The sequence below is a fragment of the Podarcis liolepis genome, assembly GCF_965112155.1.
Source record: "Podarcis liolepis genome assembly, chromosome: 18".
NCBI classification, from domain to species: domain Eukaryota; kingdom Metazoa; phylum Chordata; class Lepidosauria; order Squamata; family Lacertidae; genus Podarcis; species Podarcis liolepis.
In genome coordinates, this window is record NC_139572.1 from 425,684 (window position 1) to 444,446 (window position 18,763).

Here is an 18,763-nt window from a genome sequence, read left to right on the forward strand (position 1 = left end):
GAGATACGAGAGTCCTCTCCAAATATCTCGAGGGCTGCCCCGTGGAAGTGGGAGCAAGCTTGGTTTTCTGTTGCTCTGGAGGACCTGAACCGATATCTTCCAAGAAAGGCAATTCCGACTAAAAGTTAGGGCAGGAAATTTCTTCGCACCACGCCAAGCTTTTTACCGATAAGAAATCCCTTTGGGGGAAACCCAGGACTAGGATCGGCCTCCGTATCGCTTGGGTGCTCTCATTTCGAAAAGATGTCTATCCATATTCTGCCAAAGGGAAAATAATTATGTTGATACTAGAATACGCCCCAATGCTTCTTGAATCTTCCTGCCCCTTGGAGAATTTTCTGTGGACTCTTTTGGTCGGTAGTGGACTCTCCTTCCTTGGAGGTTTTGAAGCAGAGCTGGGGGGGGGGGGCGCGTCCTCCGGGGATTCTTCACCCGAGATTCCTGCATTGCCAAGGGGGTTGGGCTGGATGACCTTTGGGGGTCCCTTCCCACCCCGCAGTTCCGTGAGCCTGTGAAGCAGGAGGGCCAGTTTCTAGGCTGCCTCTGCATCCCCCCCTGCAGGCAACATTGCAGCTGAGCTGGAGGCCAACCTGGGCTTGATTGAGGAGATCACGGGCTACTTGAAGATCCGACGCTCCTACGCCCTGGTCTCCCTCTCCTTCTTCCGGAAGCTCCACCTGATCCGAGGGGAGGCCCTGGAAGCCGGGTGAGTGGGGCCCCTGGGAAGGGACGGCTAGGAGCAGGGCCCCGATCCTCGCTGGGTTGTGCACCTCCGCCCTGGCCTGCCTCGCAGGGGCGTTGTGGGTATCAAATGGGGGGACGGGACACGCACGCCAGCCTGACCTCCCTGGAGGAAAAGGGGGGTTGGACATGTCCAGATAGGGAACAAACGCTGGTGTCGCCAAGGGAGTGCTACTCAGAGTAGACCCATTGTTTGCTTGGCAAGAAACTGTAGCTCAGCTCCAGAGCTTTGTGCCCCAAATGACCGGAAGAATCAGAAATCAGGAAGACCAAAATTTAAATAAGGAATGGGGAATAATAATTATAATTCTACCCCGCCCATCTGACTGGGTTTCCCCAGCCACTCTTAAAGTAAACAGTTGTATCTGAAAGACCATTGTAAACCGTTAAAATCATTAGTAGGATTGGAATAACACTTGTAGTTTAAGGGTGAGTTTTGGACGCAGCGGAGAGGTAAAAGATTTGGATTATCATAAAAGATGCAGGAGGAAATGATTAACAATAGGAGTCACCGGGGGGGGGGGGAGTGCAAGAGATTCCAAGGAATCTTGTTTTTATGTTGCATGTTGGGAGATGTGGCTGTAAAGTTTTAATCTGAAAAACCGAATAAATAAATTTCTAAAGGAAAAAGAGAGAGGAGTCTGGCTGGAGAAGAAGCGAGAGGAGTCTGGCTTCCTCTGCTGCTGCAACCAGGAGAGGGATGAAGAGGGCAGAGCAAAGGCAGTCGAGGCGGAGAAGTCTCAGATTGCTTGGGAAGGACAAGTTTTAGGTAGCTGTGGGAAAGCAGGGGCCTTTTTTCTTTGAAGGAAGAGTTCCCTTCCCTGAGCCCGCTCCCCCCCTTGGCCAAGGGGCATCTCTCTCTCCTCTCCCCCCGGCCGTATTCACCTTGCTCTTTCCCCCTCCCCGCCAGGAACTATTCCTTCTACGCCTTGGACAACCAGAACCTGCGCCAGCTGTGGGACTGGAGCAAGCACAACCTCACCATCGCCCGCGGGAAGCTCTTCTTCCACTACAACCCCAAGCTCTGCCTGTCCGAGATCGACAAGATGGAGGAGATCTCGGGGGCCAAGGGGCGCCAGGAGAAGAACGACATCGCCCTCAAGACCAACGGCGACCAGGCCTCTTGTAAGCGGGGCGGCCGAGGGGTGGGTGCTGTGCTTTTGCGCGCACAACGGTCCCAGGTTTGAATCGTGGCAGTTTTCCCGGGCGCTCCTGCCTGAAACCCCGGAGGACTGCTGCCAGTCTGAGCAGGAGATATGGAGCTAGATGCTTCAGAGGGAGAGGTAGCAGGCAGCTTGAATCACTTCTTCATCTGGAACCTTGAGGACTGGAGTCTTGGCTTCTTCTTTGGAGTAACTCGCAGGAAAGGGCTGTGTCTCAGCGGCCAAGTAGCGGGTCCCAGGTTCTCCCCGCAGGGGCGTCTCCAAGTTGGGTCCTGGAGAGCTGCTGCTGCTGCCAGTCAGTGTGGACAGCAGTGAGGTAGAAGAGCTCTGTAGAAGGGCATTTCAGAAGAGCCTGGCAGGATCAGGCCAGAGGAAGGACCCCAAGCTGGACCCAAGGGCTGCTGGCTTCCTGAGACCAGAAGGGCTGCTCTTCAAGCTCCTGGGCCTGAGCTTAATTATGTTATTAATAAAGACCCCCTTAAGCCTGCCCTACTCCACTTGGAGGTGGGGTCGAACCCTGTACACACCCAATACCCTCCCTCTGCTCTCCCAGAGGAGCGCTTCCAGGGTTGTCTTCCTCTTTCCCTCCTGGCCGGCGCCTCCTCTCTGTGTATGATCTATATGTTTGCTCAGTCTCGGCTCCCTCCCTCCTGGAGCGCCTGCCAGGCTGGCAGAGAGAGAAAGAGGGAGAGAATGAGGGAGAGGGAGGGAGAGCGGAAGAAAGAGAGAGAGAGGGAGGAAGAGGAGGCGGAGAAAGAGGGATAGGAAGAGAGAGAGGAGAGAAAAGGAGAGGGAGAGAGGAAGAAAGAGAACGAAAAGGACAGGGAAAGAGAAAGAAGGAGAGGAGAGAGGAGGAGGAAGAGGAGAGAGAGAAAGGGAGAGAAGGCGAGAAAGAGGGGGGGGAGCGTGCTCTTGGACTGGGGTTCCGCTTAAGGGCCTCCCACGTGGTTGGTGGTTCACAACATAAAGTTACACAATCAAAATGAATGACCTGAGCCCCCCGGAGGGTCCTTGGCCAGGCTCTCCCGTCTCCAACACGCCTTTTCCGTCCTTCCTGCAGGCGAGAGCGAAGTGCTCAAGTTCTCCTACATCAAAACCACCTGCGACAAGATCATGGTCAAGTGGGAGCCTTACTGGCCGCTGGACTTCCGCGACCTCCTGGGCTTCATGCTCTTGTATAGGGAAGCGTGAGTAAAGTGGGGCGGGGAGCTCCTTTCTGCACTTTGGGTCTTGGGGAGAGAGGGGTTCTCTGGCTGGGATTCCTGCGTTGCCGGAGGTTGGACTAGACGGCTCTGGGGGGGTCCTTTCCAACCCTTCAATTCCAGGATTCTACAACACACACACCCAGCTTGATCAGAGAGAGTTACAGCCCCTGCTGTGGCTGCAGAGACCCATGCGGGAGAGACGTGTTTTGTTGCAGCCGGGGAAGAGGAAGAGGATGGTCCAGTCTAGGAATAAAAGGGGACACAGGTGGCACTGTGGGTTGAACCACAGAGCCTGGGACTTGCCGATCAGAAGGTCGGTGGTTCAAATCCCCGTGACGGGGTGAGCTCCCGTTGCTCAGTCCCTGATCCTGCCCACCTAGCAGTTCGAAAGCATGCCAGTGCAAGTAGATAAATAGGTACCGCTCCGGTAGGAAGGCAAACGGCATTTCCGTGCGCTGCTCTGGTTTGCCAGAAGCGGCTTAGTCCTGCTGGCCACATGACCCGGAAGCTGTACGCCAGCTCCCTCGGCCAGTAAAGCGAGATGAGTGCCGCAATCCCAGAGTCGGTCACGACTGGACCTAATGGTCAAAGGTCCCTTCACCTTAGTCCAAACTAAATGTGAACACGCTCTCTTCTATACCCTAAAAGTCAACTGAAGAGAGAGACTGTATTTTCCCAATCCTCGTCCAAGAAGGATTTTAAAAGGGCTGGGCATTATTTGAAGGAGTGGCGCAGAGCGATTTCATTTGAACCCACAAGATCCCCGGCGAATCGCTAAAAACGTGCATTATTTAAGCTGAAAGGCTTCTCTGCAAAATAACTTAGGATGAGGTGTCCTCCTATTCCTCCTTTGTCTCGGGCAGAGTTTGGAGGGCTGCCCCCTAAAATAAAGTTGTCAAATAGATTCTGCCATTTCTGTAGCTGGGATTGAAGGGTCGGTAGAGGCAGCGCTTGAAATAAAAGCCAGAACGTGGAAAGAGCAGCCGCAGCCCAACCGGCTCAGTTTCTAAAAATTTCTGTGACCTTAATTCATTTCTGCAACAGGCTTTCACACAACCTTTTGCCGTTTTCACATCTCTCCACCAAAGCGTAATTCCCTCTGCAGGTGGGTCTTTCTGAAATAAAAGCCCCCTTTGGCCTTTTCTTCCCCCCCAGCCCCTTCCGGAACGTGACGGAGTTTGACGGGCAGGACGTCTGCGGCGCCAACAGCTGGACGGTGATGGACGTCGAGCCGCCTCCCCGCAACAGCGACACCAAGCCGGGGCACCTTCTGCGCGGCCTCAAGCCCTGGACGCAGTACGCCATCTTCGTGAAGACCCTGATCACCCACTCGGACGAGCGCAAGTCCTACGGGGCCAAGAGCGAGATCATCTACGTCCAGACCAACGCCTCGGGTGAGAGGCTGTCCACGGTTGGAAGCGGGGGGCTGGGGTGAGAGGGGGGATTGGCCTGGGGTGACCTTTTGTCTCTCTTCTCTGCCCCCCACAGTGCCCACCGTCCCCCTGGACCCCATCTCGGTGTCCAACTGCTCGTCGCAGATCTTCCTGAAGTGGAAGCCGCCCTCCGACCCCAACGGGAACATCACGCACTACAAGGTCTCCTGGGAAAAGCAGCCCGAAGACAGCGAGCTCTACGAGCTGGACTACTGCCTGAAGGGTGAGCTGCTGGCACCGCCCTGCCTGCCCTCCTGGGTCCCACCTAGTGCCACAGAGCTCAGGGAGCGGAGGTGGGGTGACAGTGAGGGAGAAGATGGGGAAGAGGCGGTGTTGGAGACCGGAGAGGGAACAGGGCTCTGTGAGCGGGGAGAGTCGGTGGCAGAGAGCAGTCTAGGCGCAGAAGCTGAGGCTGGAGAGGAGGGAAGCCGAGAGGCAGAGATGAAGTCACAGGGGTCTCCCCCTCCTGCTGCAACCGGCTCCCCTCTTCGCTGGTCTCCCAGGGCCAGAAGAAAAACTTTAAAAGGGTGGCGCAGCGAGAGACAAGACGATGGCGCCTTAGACTGCTGGGGAAGGAGGAGCCTTCGAGAGCAGTGGGAAGGCAGACACTTTCCGACCCCGCAAGTGCCTCCTTGGGGCAAGACCCGCTGCTTGGGTTTCATTCAAACCTCAGGGTGGCAGGGTGGGCCTTGGGTGGGGGAATTTCCCCCAGATAAAACTCCTGCCCCCTCTTCTCCTTTCTGTTTCTTCTGGAGTGTTGTCGCTGCTGCTTATCACAAGTTAGAAAAGGAATATATCTATCTAAAGAAAAAGGTTCTCCATCGCTGCGAGAGAGGGAGTGACGACTGTCCAGAGTCTGCCTGGTGCTCTGGGGCACCGTCTCCATGGCCCCCCCGTTGCCTTTCCTTGGCCTCACAACCTCCCCTCCCCACAGGCTTGAAGCTCCCCTCTCGGACGTGGTCCCCCCCGCTGGAGTCGGAGGACTCCCCCCACAAGCCGAACGACAGCAACAGCGAGGAGCCCAGCCTGGAGTGCTGCCCCTGTCCCAAGACTGAGTCGCAGATCATGAAAGAGACAGAGGAGTCCGCCTTCCGGAAGGTCTTTGAGAACTACCTCCACGACATCGTCTTTGTCCCCAAGTAAGAGGCCGAGCGCGGATCCTCACCCCCCCTTTATGGCTCAGGTGTGGGAGCAGGAAGCGCAAGTGGAAGAAGAGCCTGCTGCTGCCGGCCAGTACAGGCAATGCTGGGTTAAATGGACCTGCTGCTGCCAACCAGTGCAGGCAGTGCTGGGTTAAATGGCTCTGTAGGCCTGTGTCAGGTCAGACCCAAGAGGATAATAACCGCGCTTAACCTGCTGCGGCTCAGTGGTTAGAGCCCCTGTGTAGCACGCAGACGGGCGCGGGTTCAACCCCAGGTGGCGTCTCCCTGAGAGCCCGGAGCCTGAATCCCTGCAGAGCCACTGCTGCCAGTCTGTGCAGGCAGTATTGAACCCAAAGGAAGGTGTTTGTTTGTGCCCTTGGATCTTTGGGCAGGGGAAGGCGTGGGGTGCGTGACGGAGCCTGTGAACCCTGCCCTGCTGCAGAAGGGGGCACAGTCCAGCCGGGCGCTTGTGCTGCTCACAACCCCAGGATTAATGAGTAATCCCGCCAGAAAGGGAGCCAGGCCCTGCAGCCCCTTCCTGGGAACGTTTTGAAACCCAGAGCATGAGCCGAGGCTGCCGGCGGATCCATTTCTGCCCGCGCGTTTGCAAGACGAGGCCACGCACCAAAGGGGTCACACATCCCTCGGCCAAACGCGAGGAGCCGATTGTGAATCGGAAACAAAGATGCAGTATCGAGCGGCGTATTTGCAGCAGATAATTAAGCAAGTGAAAGGAATTTGCATATGCGGAAGAATATTTTAAAAATAAATTTAAGGAACCACAGAGAGAGGGAGAAGGAAGTCAAGTTCTGAAATTTTAACTTGATTGTAAAACGAATGAAAATGTATACATTTGAAAAGTATAAATAAAAAGCAAAAAAGAATGTAATATTGAGCAGGGATGGTGGAGGGGTGGGAATGGGGACGCATCCAGGACGGAGAGTGGGAAGTCAACTTTGCGGAGGAAAAAAAGGAAAACCAATCAAGATTAATGGGCAAAGTCTGAGCTCAGGGAGCTGAGAACTCTTTTTTAAAAGTGGGGGGACCCCTGGAAGGGCCAAAGAAAAGCCCCTCTCCCCCAGCGCCCACTCCTGCCCCAAAGGGAATCCTGAATGGACAACTCCAGTTTGTTTCTGAGCTGCCCGGCCGCCCGCTTTTGGAACCGGGGCTCCGACCGACGCCTGTCTCCCCCCTTCTCCGCAGGCCGTCGGTGACGCGGCGCAGGAGGGACCTGGGCGCCCCGGCCAACAGCACCACCCCGTCCCCAACGCTGCCGGCCTTTGGGAACGGCTCCACGGCGGCCCCCGCCAGCCCCCCGGAGCCCAAGCCCTTCTCCAAGGTGGTCTTCAAGGAGTCCATCGTCATCTCCAACCTGCAGCACTTCACGGGCTACCGCATCAAGATCCAGGCCTGCAACCACGAGGTGCCCCAGGAGTGCAGCAGCGAGGCCTACGTCAGCGCCAGGACCATGCCGGAAGGTGAGCAGGGAGGCGCCTGGCCAGGCCGGTGTTACGGGTCGCACAGCGCGTGCGGAGCGCCCTCGTCTTCCTCACTTTCCATCTTGAGGGGCTCACGGTGGTGGCACACGCAGATCGCGCCCCCCCATTTTATCCTTTCAACAATCCTGCGAGGTGGGCTGAGAGGCAGTGACTGGCGTCCGAGGTCCCTCAGCGTCCTGAGTGGGGCTTCGAACCCAGGTCTCTCCCAGCTCTGACACTCCGACCACCACACTGCGCTGGCTCTCCATACAGAGAAGCTTTTGAATATTTCTTGTTTTATTGCGTTTTTATATACATGCTGGAAACCCAGCCGGATGGGCAGGGTGCAAATAATAATATTAATATTATTACCCTTATTTCTCCCTCTGAGAAGCGGGCGCACGAGATTCTCTCTTTCCCCCATTTTCTGTCCTTCCAACAACCCTGTGAAGTCAGCTTGGCTGTTTGAGCTTCGTGACGGAGCGGGGCTTTGAACCCGGGTCTCCTGTCCCAGTTTGCACTGAGCAAGCCTTTTCTCTTGGTTGTGTTCCCAGCGAAAGCCGACGATATTGTGGGGCCCGTGACCCACGAACTGGACAAGAACGTGGTCCACCTGCGCTGGCAGGAGCCGAAGGAGCCCAACGGGCTGATCATCCTTTACGAGGTGAACTACGGCCGCCTGGGAGATTCGGAGGTGAGGACCCCTTTCTTCCCCTCTCTCCCTTTTCTGGCTTTCCGCCCCAGAGGATGCCCATGTGATATGCCGTTCTTAACCTTCCCCGACTGCTGGTAGCCGCTTGCGCTGCAGCGTGGTCAGGAAAGCGCCATTTCACCCCTCAGCGCTGTGATCCACCCAGGGCTGCGCAAGCCGCTGCTCTGAAGGATGTGGGGTGGGGGGCGCCGGGAGACCCCCACTGAGCATGCCGCCTCCCCACAGGAGCAGCGCTACTGCCTCTCTCGCCTGAAGTTCGCCGCTCAGCAGGGCTGCAAGCTGACGGGGCTGCAGACGGGCAACTACAGCGTCCGGGTGCGAGCCACGTCCCTGGCAGGGAACGGCTCCTGGACGGAGCCCATCTACTTCTACGTCTATGACTATTGTAAGATCCGGGGGGCAGGGGGGCACGGAGGAGCTGGGCTCCCACAACCAGCCACCCAGGGGCCACAGTTTGCGGGCGGGCGGGCAGTCATGCGACTATAGATTAGGGCTTTCCAGACTGGGCTGCTTTGGGACTACGATGCCCATCATCCCTGGCCAGTCCTGGGATGATGCGAGTTGTAGTCCAAAAGCAGCTGGAGGCCTGAGTTTGGGAAACCCTGATGTGGGTGTTTCATACTGTGTGTGTGTGTCTGTGCGTACATACCGGTTTTAGCTATTTACATCGATAAAGCATTCATAAATCCATCAAATATATCAAAGCGGTTTGCAGCGACAGAGCCACATAGAAAAGCCGCAATCGGGGACCAACCGGCTGTGGTGGAATGATGAACTGTAAATTGCCCACAGAGGGAGAGTTTTCGGCGGGCGTTTGGGAGTTTGAACAGCAGGCGCTTGCTGCAGGATTTCTAGTGGCAGAGGGTTCCTCAGGACGCCATGAAAGCAGGACTTGCTTGTTGCTGTCAGAGGAGCCTCTTGTATATGTGAGAGAGGTTGTGTGCCCTTTTATGGGGAGTGAGAGAGAGGAGCAGGGCACAAGATGCTTGGGGAGAGGTGAGTTCTTTTTAACCCAACCTGACCTGGTCCCCCCCTCTCCCCCCCCCCCACTGCAGTTCCCCCCAACAATAACCTGGTGAGCATCATCGTCCCCATCATCTTCGCCGTCTTCTTCCTGGGGGTCATCGGAGGTGCCTACATCTTCATCAAGAAAAGGTGGGGCTGCCCCTCGTTTGCAGATTCCCTCCCCAGAGACTCCGGACTTCTTGCGGCGGGGAAGAGGGGGGAGCTGTCAGGGGCTTGCGGCTACAACCAAGGGCACCGCCTTCCCCTCCCAATCCGCGAAAAGCTTTCCCCACTGCGACTGGTGGGGCGGCACCTTCTTCTCCCTCACGGACCGGGCAGCAACATTTCCCACCCCCCAAAAAATGGGTTTTAGCTGTTCTTGTTTTATCTGTTAGACGCCTTGAGTCCCTGGTAGAGGAAAAAGCGAGGCATCAATTAACTTATTCTTCTTCGTCTTCTTATAATAAGAAGCATTCCATAGGCTGGGTGTGTGGGGTCACATGCCCTCACCTGGTTTCTCTTTTTCTTTTCAAGGCTTTATTATGAAGCTAAGAATCCCATAAGAAATACGAGACTGTTGGCCCTGGGTTTTCTTCTTTCTTTCTTTCTTTCTTTCTTTCTTTCTTTCTTTCTTTCTTTCTTTCTTTCCCTTCCTTCCTTTCCTATCCCCTGGTTTTGCTTGAGAATGTCCCTTTAAGTGCCACAAAACACACACACACACCGTCCTGAGGACTAGAAACCTCCTTGTGCCTTTAGGCGATTGCTCAAGTCCTTTCGGATTACGCAGGCCCCTCCGTGCCCAGGCACGCCCCTCCCACACGCACAGCCATTGCCGCTCCGGTTTTTGGGATCCCCGATGGGTGACAGGCGCCTCTCCTGTGCTTGCTCCCCCCCAGGCAAAAGGAAGGACCGACGGGGCCGCTTTACGCCTCCTCCAACCCAGAGTATCTCAGCGCCAACGATGGTGAGTGGCAGGCCGAGGCGGCGGGGCCCTTCCTCTCCTTCTTCCTTGGGAGGGCACGATCCACTGGGAAAAAGCAGGTACTCCTCCTTCCCTCCGGAAGCTTGGAGGTGCCTCCGCTGCCCTTCTGGCCACGGGCGTTAAAGGAGGCGGATGCAGCCATTCCGGACTCGGACCAGAACCGAGCTGGAGAGAATCCTCTGGGCTGCCGAGCTGAACTCCATGCCATTCTCCCCTGGGCCGGCCTCTGCCCTCCTAGAGAAGCCAACCCTGGAAGGGACCCGAGGGTCATCTAGCCCAACCCGCTCCCCTCTTTCCCCGACTTGCAGTGTACATCCCCGACGAGTGGGAGGTCCCCCGCGAGAAGATCTCCCTCCTGCAGGAGCTGGGCCAGGGCTCCTTTGGGATGGTCTACGAGGGCATCGCCAAGGACATCGTGAAGGGCGAGGCGGAGATGCGGGTGGCCGTCAAGACGGTGAACGAGTCGGCCAGCCTGCGGGAGCGCATCGAGTTCCTCAACGAGGCCTCCGTCATGAAAGGCTTCAGCTGCCACCACGTGGTGAGGGGCCCCGAGGGTCATCCAGCCCAACCCCCTGCGATACGGGGGTGGTGGGAGGGGAGCGCTGAGAAGACTGCTCCTCAGGGGGGTCGCAGCTCAACCAACCCATTGGAGAACCATGGGGGGAGGCAGTTGCCGGGCAGTTGCAAACGGGGAAGACCGATTCCTTGGCCCTTCAGGTCCTTTGGCCACTGAGGAGACAGGCAGCCAGGGTTCTCCATTGGCTGACAGGCCCTTCCCTCTCACCCTCCTTCTCCCCAGGTCCGCCTCTTAGGGGTGGTGTCGAAAGGGCAGCCCACCCTGGTGGTCATGGAGCTGATGGCTCACGGAGACCTGAAGAGCTACCTGAGGTCCTTGCGCCCGGATGCAGAGGTAACAGCCGGGTTTGGGGTTTTTTGGGGGGGGTGGCGAGGCAGAGAAGCCGTGCCCCCCTTTTGCTCACGCCGCCTCCTCTTGGCTCCCCCAGAACAACCCCGGCCGCCCCCCGCCCACCCTCCAGGAGATGATCCAGATGGCTGCCGAGATCGCCGACGGCATGGCCTACCTGAACGCCAAGAAGTTCGTCCACCGGGACTTGGCTGCAAGGAACTGCATGGTGGCCGAGGACTTCACCGTCAAGATCGGAGGTGGGGCGGCTTTCCTCCTGGGGGGCGGGGGGAGGACCCCAAAAGGGATTTATTCCGAGCCCCTCTCGGAGCGCAGCACCAGCCCCGCGGCTGAGTCGGCCAAGGAAGAGCCAGAAAGACGCGTGTCCTCATTAAGTGACATTTCTAGCAGTAAAACTCACCAAACTCTCCATATCCTACAAGAAATACATTGAGGTTGGGGGATCGGGGAGTTATTCCATAATCGGGGTGCCCCCCCTGCAAAGGCCTTTAATATATGTCTGTGTGCGTGTGTGTACACACACACTTTTCTGTTTTGTTTTGTTTCCATACCGCCCTATACCCAGCGGTCTCAGGGCAGTTGACAGAATAAAATCAAGATATAAAACCACAAAATACCTAATGAAAATAAAAACAACAACCCAATAGCAACACCCCCACAAATAAACACACCATTTTACAATTCAGAATAGACAACCTTAAAATATCAACGACTTCCCTTCTTCTCTTTCCATGGTTCATTTAGCGTAGCATAAATCCCTGCATATTTTACATAAACTAAACCATTCAGTATTGCATCGCTTCCAAAGGCCTTTTCCCAGATCACCGAATAGCGGAGGTCTCCGGACAGCAGGCGAGCGTTGAGAAGGCCCCGTGTATTCAGGGGTGGTGGTGGCCTCTGGGTTGGGGTCCAAATGTGGCCCCCCAGGACGGGTCCCCTCCAGCCATGCCCCTGCAGACATGTCCTTGAGGGAAGCTCTGAGCATTCCCCCCTCTTCCTCTCTCTCCCCCCCGCAACCCCCAGACTTTGGCATGACCAGGGACATCTACGAGACGGATTACTACCGCAAAGGAGGGAAGGGGCTCCTCCCCGTGCGCTGGATGGCCCCTGAGTCGCTGAAGGACGGCGTCTTCACCGCCTGCTCTGACGTCTGGTGAGTGGGGGGCACCCAACCCCCCTGGCGCTGCTCAGAGACCCCCTCCCTGGCCGCATGCAGGAGGACGCTGGCTCTCCTCGCAGGCCTGAGAGGCCGTAGGAAGCCGCTCTTGTCCCGAGTCAAGCCATCTGGCTCAATATTGCCAACTCTGGCTGGCAGCAGCAGCTCTGCAGAGTTTCAGGCAGGGGATCTTTGTCCTGGCCCATCCTGGGGAGAAGGGAAACTCTAATCTGAAACCTCCGCTGCCTTGTGGGGTATTTGGGGAGAAAAGGCTCAGGAGTAAACCTCACCCAAATCCTGAGCGGAGTCCCTAAGGCAGTGGGGCAGCAACTCCTGCAGCCAAGCAGGTGCCAGACATCTCGCTCTGCTTCTCTTTGGCCCCCATCAGCCAGGCCGGGGGGGGGGTCTTGCCGTCTGGGCAGCCCAGGACCCCCAGACACACGGCCCAGATTGCGCCCCCAAGGAAGTCACTTCGGTGCTGCTAACACAGTAGGTGTGCTCCATTGTCTCTTGAGATGGACTGAACCCGGGACCTTCTGCAATCGAAGCGTGGGGAGCTGCCTTCTCCCGAGTCACAACAGTGTGGTCTGCACTGACTGGCAGCAGCTCTGCAAGCTTAAAGGCTGGGGGTCTTTCTGCGCCCTTTGTGCGCAGAATCCTTTCCCTCCAGCCTTGCGGGAGGGGGGGACACCCTGGAACGGCCTCTGCCTGGGGAGTCCCCTCTGCTTCCTGGCCCTCACCCTCCTGTCTCCCCCCCAGGTCCTTTGGCGTCGTCCTCTGGGAGATCAGCAGCCTGGCTGAGCAGCCTTACCAAGGCCTCTCCAACGAGCAGGTCCTCAAGTTCGTCATGGACGGCGGGTGCCTGGAGCAGCCGGAGAACTGCACCGAGAGGCTGTGAGTCGGGGAGGGGAGGCAGGGGCCGCCCTCGGGGTGCCCCTCTGGGTGGGTGGGGCACCAGGCAACTCCTTTGCCCTCCAGGTGGGGACAGTCCAGGGTCCGCTTCATTAAGGGGAACAGGCTCCCTCTGCCCTGCCAGCCAGTTTCTCAGGCTTGTCCCTTACGGCAGAGTCGGGGGAGAAGCGGGCTCTGGCGCCACCTGCTGGCAGGCTCCTTGCCTCCTGCCCATCGTCTCAGGAAGTGGTGGTGAATTCATGACATGCCGCCAGGCAGCACCGTGCTCTAAACCAGGGAGCCTCTTGGGCTTGCTGATGGGAAGGTCGGGGGTTCGAATCCTCACAACGGAGTGAGCTCCAATTGCTCTGTCCCAGCTGCTGCCAACCTAGCAGTTCAAAAGCACGCCAGCGCAAGTAGATAAATAGGTACCGCTGTGGCAGGAAGGTAAACGGCGTTTCCGTCATGGTGTCCCGTTGATCCAGAAGTGGTTTAGTCACCCAGAAAAGCTGTCTGTGGACAAACCCCGGCTCCCTCAGCCTGAAAGCTGCAACCCCAGAGTCGCCTTGGACTGGACTTAACCATCCAGGGGTCCTTGACCTCACCTTACCTCTCCTGCCCCCTTGGTGCAAAAAAGGACACAGGTCCTTTTTTTTAGTGGGGGGGGTCTCAGCCTTCTTTGCCCCAGGGTTGCTAGTGGCAGCCCCAGAACGAGAGGGCTTGGGGGAGGCATCGGAAGGGTTTCCGTGGAGCTGCCCGCTTGACCCCCCGGCGCCTTTGTCCCCCCTCTGCAGCCACGACCTCATGCAGCTGTGCTGGCAGTACAACCCCAAGATGCGCCCGACCTTCACGGAGGTGATTGAGATGCTGAAGGAGGAGCTGCACCCCTCCTTCCGGGACGTCTCCTTCTTCTACAGCGAGGAGAACAAGCCCCCCGAGACGGAGGACTTTGAGATGGACTTTGAGAACATGGAGAGCATCCCCCTGGACCCGGCCTCCTCCTACTCCCAGCGGGACGACGGCGTCCTGGGCAGGGACAACGGCCTCTCGGTGGCGCTCAAGGGCGGCTACGAGGAGCACGTCCCCTACACGCATATGAACGGCAGCAAGAAGAACGGGCGGATCCTCTCCATGCCCCGCTCCAGCCCCTCCTAATGGCAGGGGTGGGGGCGCACCCTGCTGTTCTCTCCTTTGGTTCCCGCCCCCCCTGCCCCCCGGCAGTTCCTCTCCCACACAAATCTCAGGACTGGCAGTATTTTTGCAGACACACCGCGGACTCGCTTTCTACCGAAAAGACAGAACTTTTTAATCGTCGTGGAAGATTATTCTTATTACTACTACTAGGACAGTGACTTTTCTCCCCCAAATCTTGTCGTATTTCTGGGTCGGGGTGTTTTTTTTTTGAGGGGGGGGTTAGGGGCGCGCAAACGTCGACTCGCCGCCAGCAGCCTTCGTCTGTGAAAGACGCAAGCGGCCGTTTTGCTGCATTTCCACCCGGCCCGGATCCCCATGCACAACGCTGTGGCTTTGAGACGGGAAGGGGCTTCTGGCGAGTAGGAGGGAGAGGGGAGACCCCTCTGCCTGGTGGGGGGGGGCTCTTTAGTGCGCCCACAGCCACCTTCCCAAGCAGAACCCGGAAACATGTTCCCTCTCTCCTTGCCTGTCCCCCTCTTTCGGAGGGGATTCCTTTGCCATTTTTTTCTTTCCTTCTTTTTTTTTATTTAAAAAAATTAGGATCTGAAGGATCTCTTAAGGCGTGTCCCACCCAGATCTGTCTTTCTGCCCCGATTTGACCAACCGCTGCTGCTTTTCTCAGTGGGTTAATCGGTGCGTGTGTGTGTGCGCAGAGCTATAGGGGGGGAGCGAGCGAGTCTTTTTGTACAGAACCGTTTTCTCCAGCCACGGAGGGGCGGGAGAGCCAGCCCCCGCCCCGGAGTGAATGGATTCTCAAGAGATTATTTTTATACTGAAGAACTTTGGGGGTGAGGGGTTCCCCACCCTGTTGTCGTTTCCCCCCCAGCAAAGCGAGGTAGCCAAAGCAGTAGCCAACACCCCCTTTAGGATCCCCCCCCAGTGTTTTTTGGCGGCTTAAAAATAGCACAGAGTGAGCCACCTCCCTTTGGGCCCTGTCCGGTTAGCGTCCTGTGCGTGTGTGTGTGTGTACATAAATATATATATATGTTTGTTGTGACATATTTAAGTCCGAGGTAGCCAACCTCCTTATAAATTATTGTTGCCTTTGTTGATTCCCCCCCACCCCAAAACCTTCGAGGGTGGGGGGGAGCCCTGCTTGGTGGCGGACCTGACAGGGAGACTCGCTCAGTGTTTGCGTCTCTGTTTTGGCAACGTTGGCAGACGGCGCTAGGGAATTTTGGTGGGAAGTTCGCGCAGGATCCATCGCGGCCTCCTAGGGTCCCGCAGCCCCTTGGCCAAGCCGCTGGTCTGCAGGCAGGACGTCCGGGTAGACGGGGTGGAGACACCCCCCTCTTGAGGGGCTGCCTGCCAGCGGCTGGAGGGCCGTAGTTCTTCTGCCCAGAACCACGAGGCCTGGCATCTTGCCGGAAGGGCCGCCGTCAGAGCTCCTGCTTGGCAGCAGAAGGTCCCTGGCGCGCGCCCTGCTGGCAGCGTCTCCAGGCAGGACTGGCGAAAGGGCTCCCCGCCTGGAGAGCGTGCTGCCGGTCCATGCAGACAACACTAGCCTAGCCTAGGTAGGCAAATGGTCTTGCTATGGCCTTGTGCCCCCTGTGCCTTTGCCTCAGCCCCCCTTTTTTGGGGGGGGATAAGCCCAAATGCTGTGATTATTTGCCAGGGAGGCAGAGATGGAGGAGGAGGAGGAGAAGGGGAAAGGTTTCTGCCCTGCTAAACCCGGTCAGTAGTGCAATCTGCCTGTGTGTCTCCCACCTGTGAGGTGGGGGCAAGAACTTCACCCTTTTCAGCCCTTAGGGTTTTCTTTTTTAGGGTTTCTCCCCCCCCCCAGTGTTGCACTTTAGAGCTTTTCTGCTCCAGTCAGTGGGCCCCACAGAATTTGTGGGGTCTGCCCTCTGCTCCTCCTCCTCCTCCCCCTCAGTTCAGATTTCCTCTTCAGTCCCAGGCAATTGTTCGCCTGCTGAAATTTGCATCGCCAAAACCTTTCTCTTACCTCAGTGTCATTTGAAATAAGCTTTTTCTTAAAAAAAAGAGAGAGAGAGAAAAAGAGAGAAAAAAACCCCCCGTATTTCCTTATAATGTGAATCGTTCTGAGAAAAAGAAACCAGTGTGGATCTTGTCGAGTCGATGGAATAAACGGATCTGTAGGCCTTGTGGGTACTGGACAGACTAATTGCACATAGGTGGTTCTGTGCCCCCCCAAAAAAAATCCACTCTGCTTGCCTTTGTTGAAAATGCACCTTGATTTATCTTCTTTTTTTACGCTGAGCACAAGGAGGATGGAGGTTTGAATTTGATGGGGGGGCGTGTGCTGGGGAGCGAGGAAGATTGCTTGGGGTGGTGTGCCTCTCCCAGGAAAGCAGGGCTGTTGTTAGGAGCTGCCTCAAGGGCCCCCCTCCCAGAGCGGTGGGGTTTTCCATGGGCGCCATGGTCACAATTAATAGCACATTCGTGGTGGGCTCCTCCTGGGCCTTCCAGGCAGCGTTCCTGCGACGCTTCCTCGATGTTGGCGCCTTATTGCCGCCTGCAGGGGCATCTCTTGGTGGGACAGAGCGGGAAGTGCAATGTTTGGGCCCTAGTTTGCACAGAGAGAGAGAGGAGGCCTCACATCTGCCGGCCTGGGTAGAGATGTGCCACGTTGCTGTTCAAAAGTTTTTGGTGCTATCCATATTGCGGAGCCTGTTGCACTTAGGGGAGGAGGGCCCAGGGTGCCTGTCCGTTTGAGGGGAGCCAGGGGGGGCTGGCGCTGGAAGGGACAGCAGAAAGGCACATAGAAAAAACCCTTTTCGAAAAGATTCCCCTCTTGAGAACCTCAGCTCAGTGGTTGAGCACTTGATCGCGGGGGGAGAAGGGGGCTTCTCCTACTCCAATCCCCAGCAACCTCTCCTTGGCAGCGGGGCTTTAAAAAAGCTCTCTTCGTTCCTCGATGGCATCAGTGGGTCTGCTCTGCATTGGGTGCAGAGCTGCGTAGATGAGTCTCGTGGGGTCGGGAAGCAGCTCCCTAGATGTTGGCCGAGGGGTGAGGGTGGAGGCTGGCCCAGTGGGGTGCTAGGCGGTCAGCTGTAGCTTAACTGATGCTGCCATCCCGCTGCTGCCCCCTGAGGCAAGGGCCTCGCGCTGTCTAATGGAAGGGCCGGGCACGGCCTTCGGACCTCTTTGTGCCAGGATTGCGGACAGGGCGCTGTGAGCTGCAAGTGAACCAGGCCGGCTGCTCGGCTTGTGTGTCCTCCGGCTGCTCTCCCTCCCTCCCTCGCCTTCCCAATTGCCCCTTCTGCCCACAGCCACCATCAAGTAGCTGCCCTCCCGTGCGGTTCCTCCTGCCAGGACGGAGGGGAGTTTCCGTTGTGCCTTGCCTCCCTCCGGAATAGTTGCAAGCAACTGGCAAGACTTAAGTCACACGTGGGGCTTCGTTTAGGTTGTTTCCCATTAAGGTCACAAACTCCGGTTTTTTAGTTCCGGCCTGCCTTGAGAACTCTTGACTCGCCAGCCTTTTGTTCTGTCCAAACCCCGTGGAGGATCCTGCAGGGTGGAAGAAGCATCCCTCTCCGTTTTGCCAAGCGAGACCCACAGAGGGGACTCCAGCTCACTTCAGAGTCAGTCAGGAGTTCTCTTGCTCGTGTTGCAGGGGGTTGGTCTGGATGACCCTCGGGGGTCCCTTACGACTCTGTGAGCTCTGCGTGTTCTCTAGGACTTTTGCTGGGCGCAGCCATCTCTCTTGTGTGTGCTCCTTCGCCCTGGTTTATCTCTGTGGAAATCCGTCGAGCGCTTCTCAGCCCTGTCCCGGAAGCAGAAGGGGGGTTTTCCCACCGCCTTGCCTGTTGGTAAAATCACCTCGCCACCAACACACACTGCTTTTTGTTGATTTTTTGTTGCTGCTGCTGCTGTTCAGGACTGGTCCAGCTGTCTTAAAACGTGTTTTGTTTTTTTATTATATATATATTAAAAAAAAGAATCACAATGCAAGCGTTTTCTAGGGACGTTTTGAATTGCCCCATTGCCGGAACGTTGGAAAGGTTAACGGATCTCTGCACGGAGAAAGCTGGGCTGGCTTCCCCCTTGCGAGGCGGGCAGGCAGGAGGGGGCCGCCTCCTGGGTCCCCCCGAGGTCCAAGCAAAGGCCTCGCCAGGTTCCCCAAGCCCGCCATGGAGTGCCTGAGAAGCCAGCCCCCCCCAACCCCGCTGCCCCACTTTCCCCACACGTGCAGACGATGGTCCCCGAACACCGAGAAGGGGCGGCATTGGAGAGAGAGAAAGAAAAGAAAATACCTCTTGTTTTTAAAATAAAAGGATCAATATCAATATGTGCCATGGTTTTGAGAAGAATTCATAGAAAAAGAGTAGGCCCACTTGATTTTTATTTCTTTTGTCAGTGCTTTTCATATCGGAGCCCAGGCAGTGATGTGTACAGAGAGTATCTTTGAATATCAAACGGATTTTTCTTTGCTGTGTGTAAAATATTCAACAATTAACTGTTTATATTAAAAAAAAAACAAAAGCAAAATTCTGAATAAATTATCCAAGAATGCCTCTGACTCCCGAGGGTCCTGGTCTGCGCTGCTAAACTCTGCTTTGTTCTCCAGCCTTGCAAATCCCAGCCTGCTGCCACCGCCTTCTTCTTCTTCGCTGTTTCTGGGCCCCTTTGCAGGCTCACAAAATCTCTTCCCAGCCTGAAGCTACCAGGGAGTGTTGCGTTAGACCAAGATAAAAATTGATTAGTGATGATAATAATAATAATAATACTGTAATATAGAAATGCAGGCTTGTGTCCAGTGCCGCTGTCCTACT

At 56.5% G+C, this 18,763-nt stretch overlaps 1 protein-coding gene across 4 annotated transcripts in view; it reads left to right on the forward strand.

Annotated features, from left to right (window-relative positions):
* INSR (insulin receptor) overlaps positions 1-18,503 on the forward strand; it is a 51,344-nt gene extending 32,841 nt beyond the window's left edge. For 2 of the 4 annotated variants that reach the window (XM_083483619.1, XM_083483620.1), the window contains exons 5-21: positions 562-706; positions 1,652-1,866; positions 2,965-3,091; positions 4,265-4,503; positions 4,598-4,765; positions 5,477-5,681; positions 6,888-7,162; positions 7,717-7,856; positions 8,100-8,259; positions 8,930-9,029; positions 9,776-9,843; positions 10,170-10,399; positions 10,661-10,771; positions 10,866-11,025; positions 11,810-11,939; positions 12,702-12,836; positions 13,628-15,028. In XM_083483619.1, the coding sequence (XP_083339745.1) occupies positions 562-706; positions 1,652-1,866; positions 2,965-3,091; positions 4,265-4,503; positions 4,598-4,765; positions 5,477-5,681; positions 6,888-7,162; positions 7,717-7,856; positions 8,100-8,259; positions 8,930-9,029; positions 9,776-9,843; positions 10,170-10,399; positions 10,661-10,771; positions 10,866-11,025; positions 11,810-11,939; positions 12,702-12,836; positions 13,628-13,988 (2,969 nt within the window). In that variant the 3' untranslated portion in view covers positions 13,989-15,028. Of the gene's footprint in view, positions 1-561; positions 707-1,651; positions 1,867-2,964; positions 3,092-4,264; positions 4,504-4,597; positions 4,766-5,476; positions 5,682-6,887; positions 7,163-7,716; positions 7,857-8,099; positions 8,260-8,929; positions 9,030-9,775; positions 9,844-10,169; positions 10,400-10,660; positions 10,772-10,865; positions 11,026-11,809; positions 11,940-12,701; positions 12,837-13,627 lie in introns of all 4 variants that reach the window. The other 2 variants (XR_014520975.1, XR_014520976.1) reach the window with 2 other exon arrangements.
* The last annotated feature ends 260 nt before the right edge of the window (positions 18,504-18,763 follow it).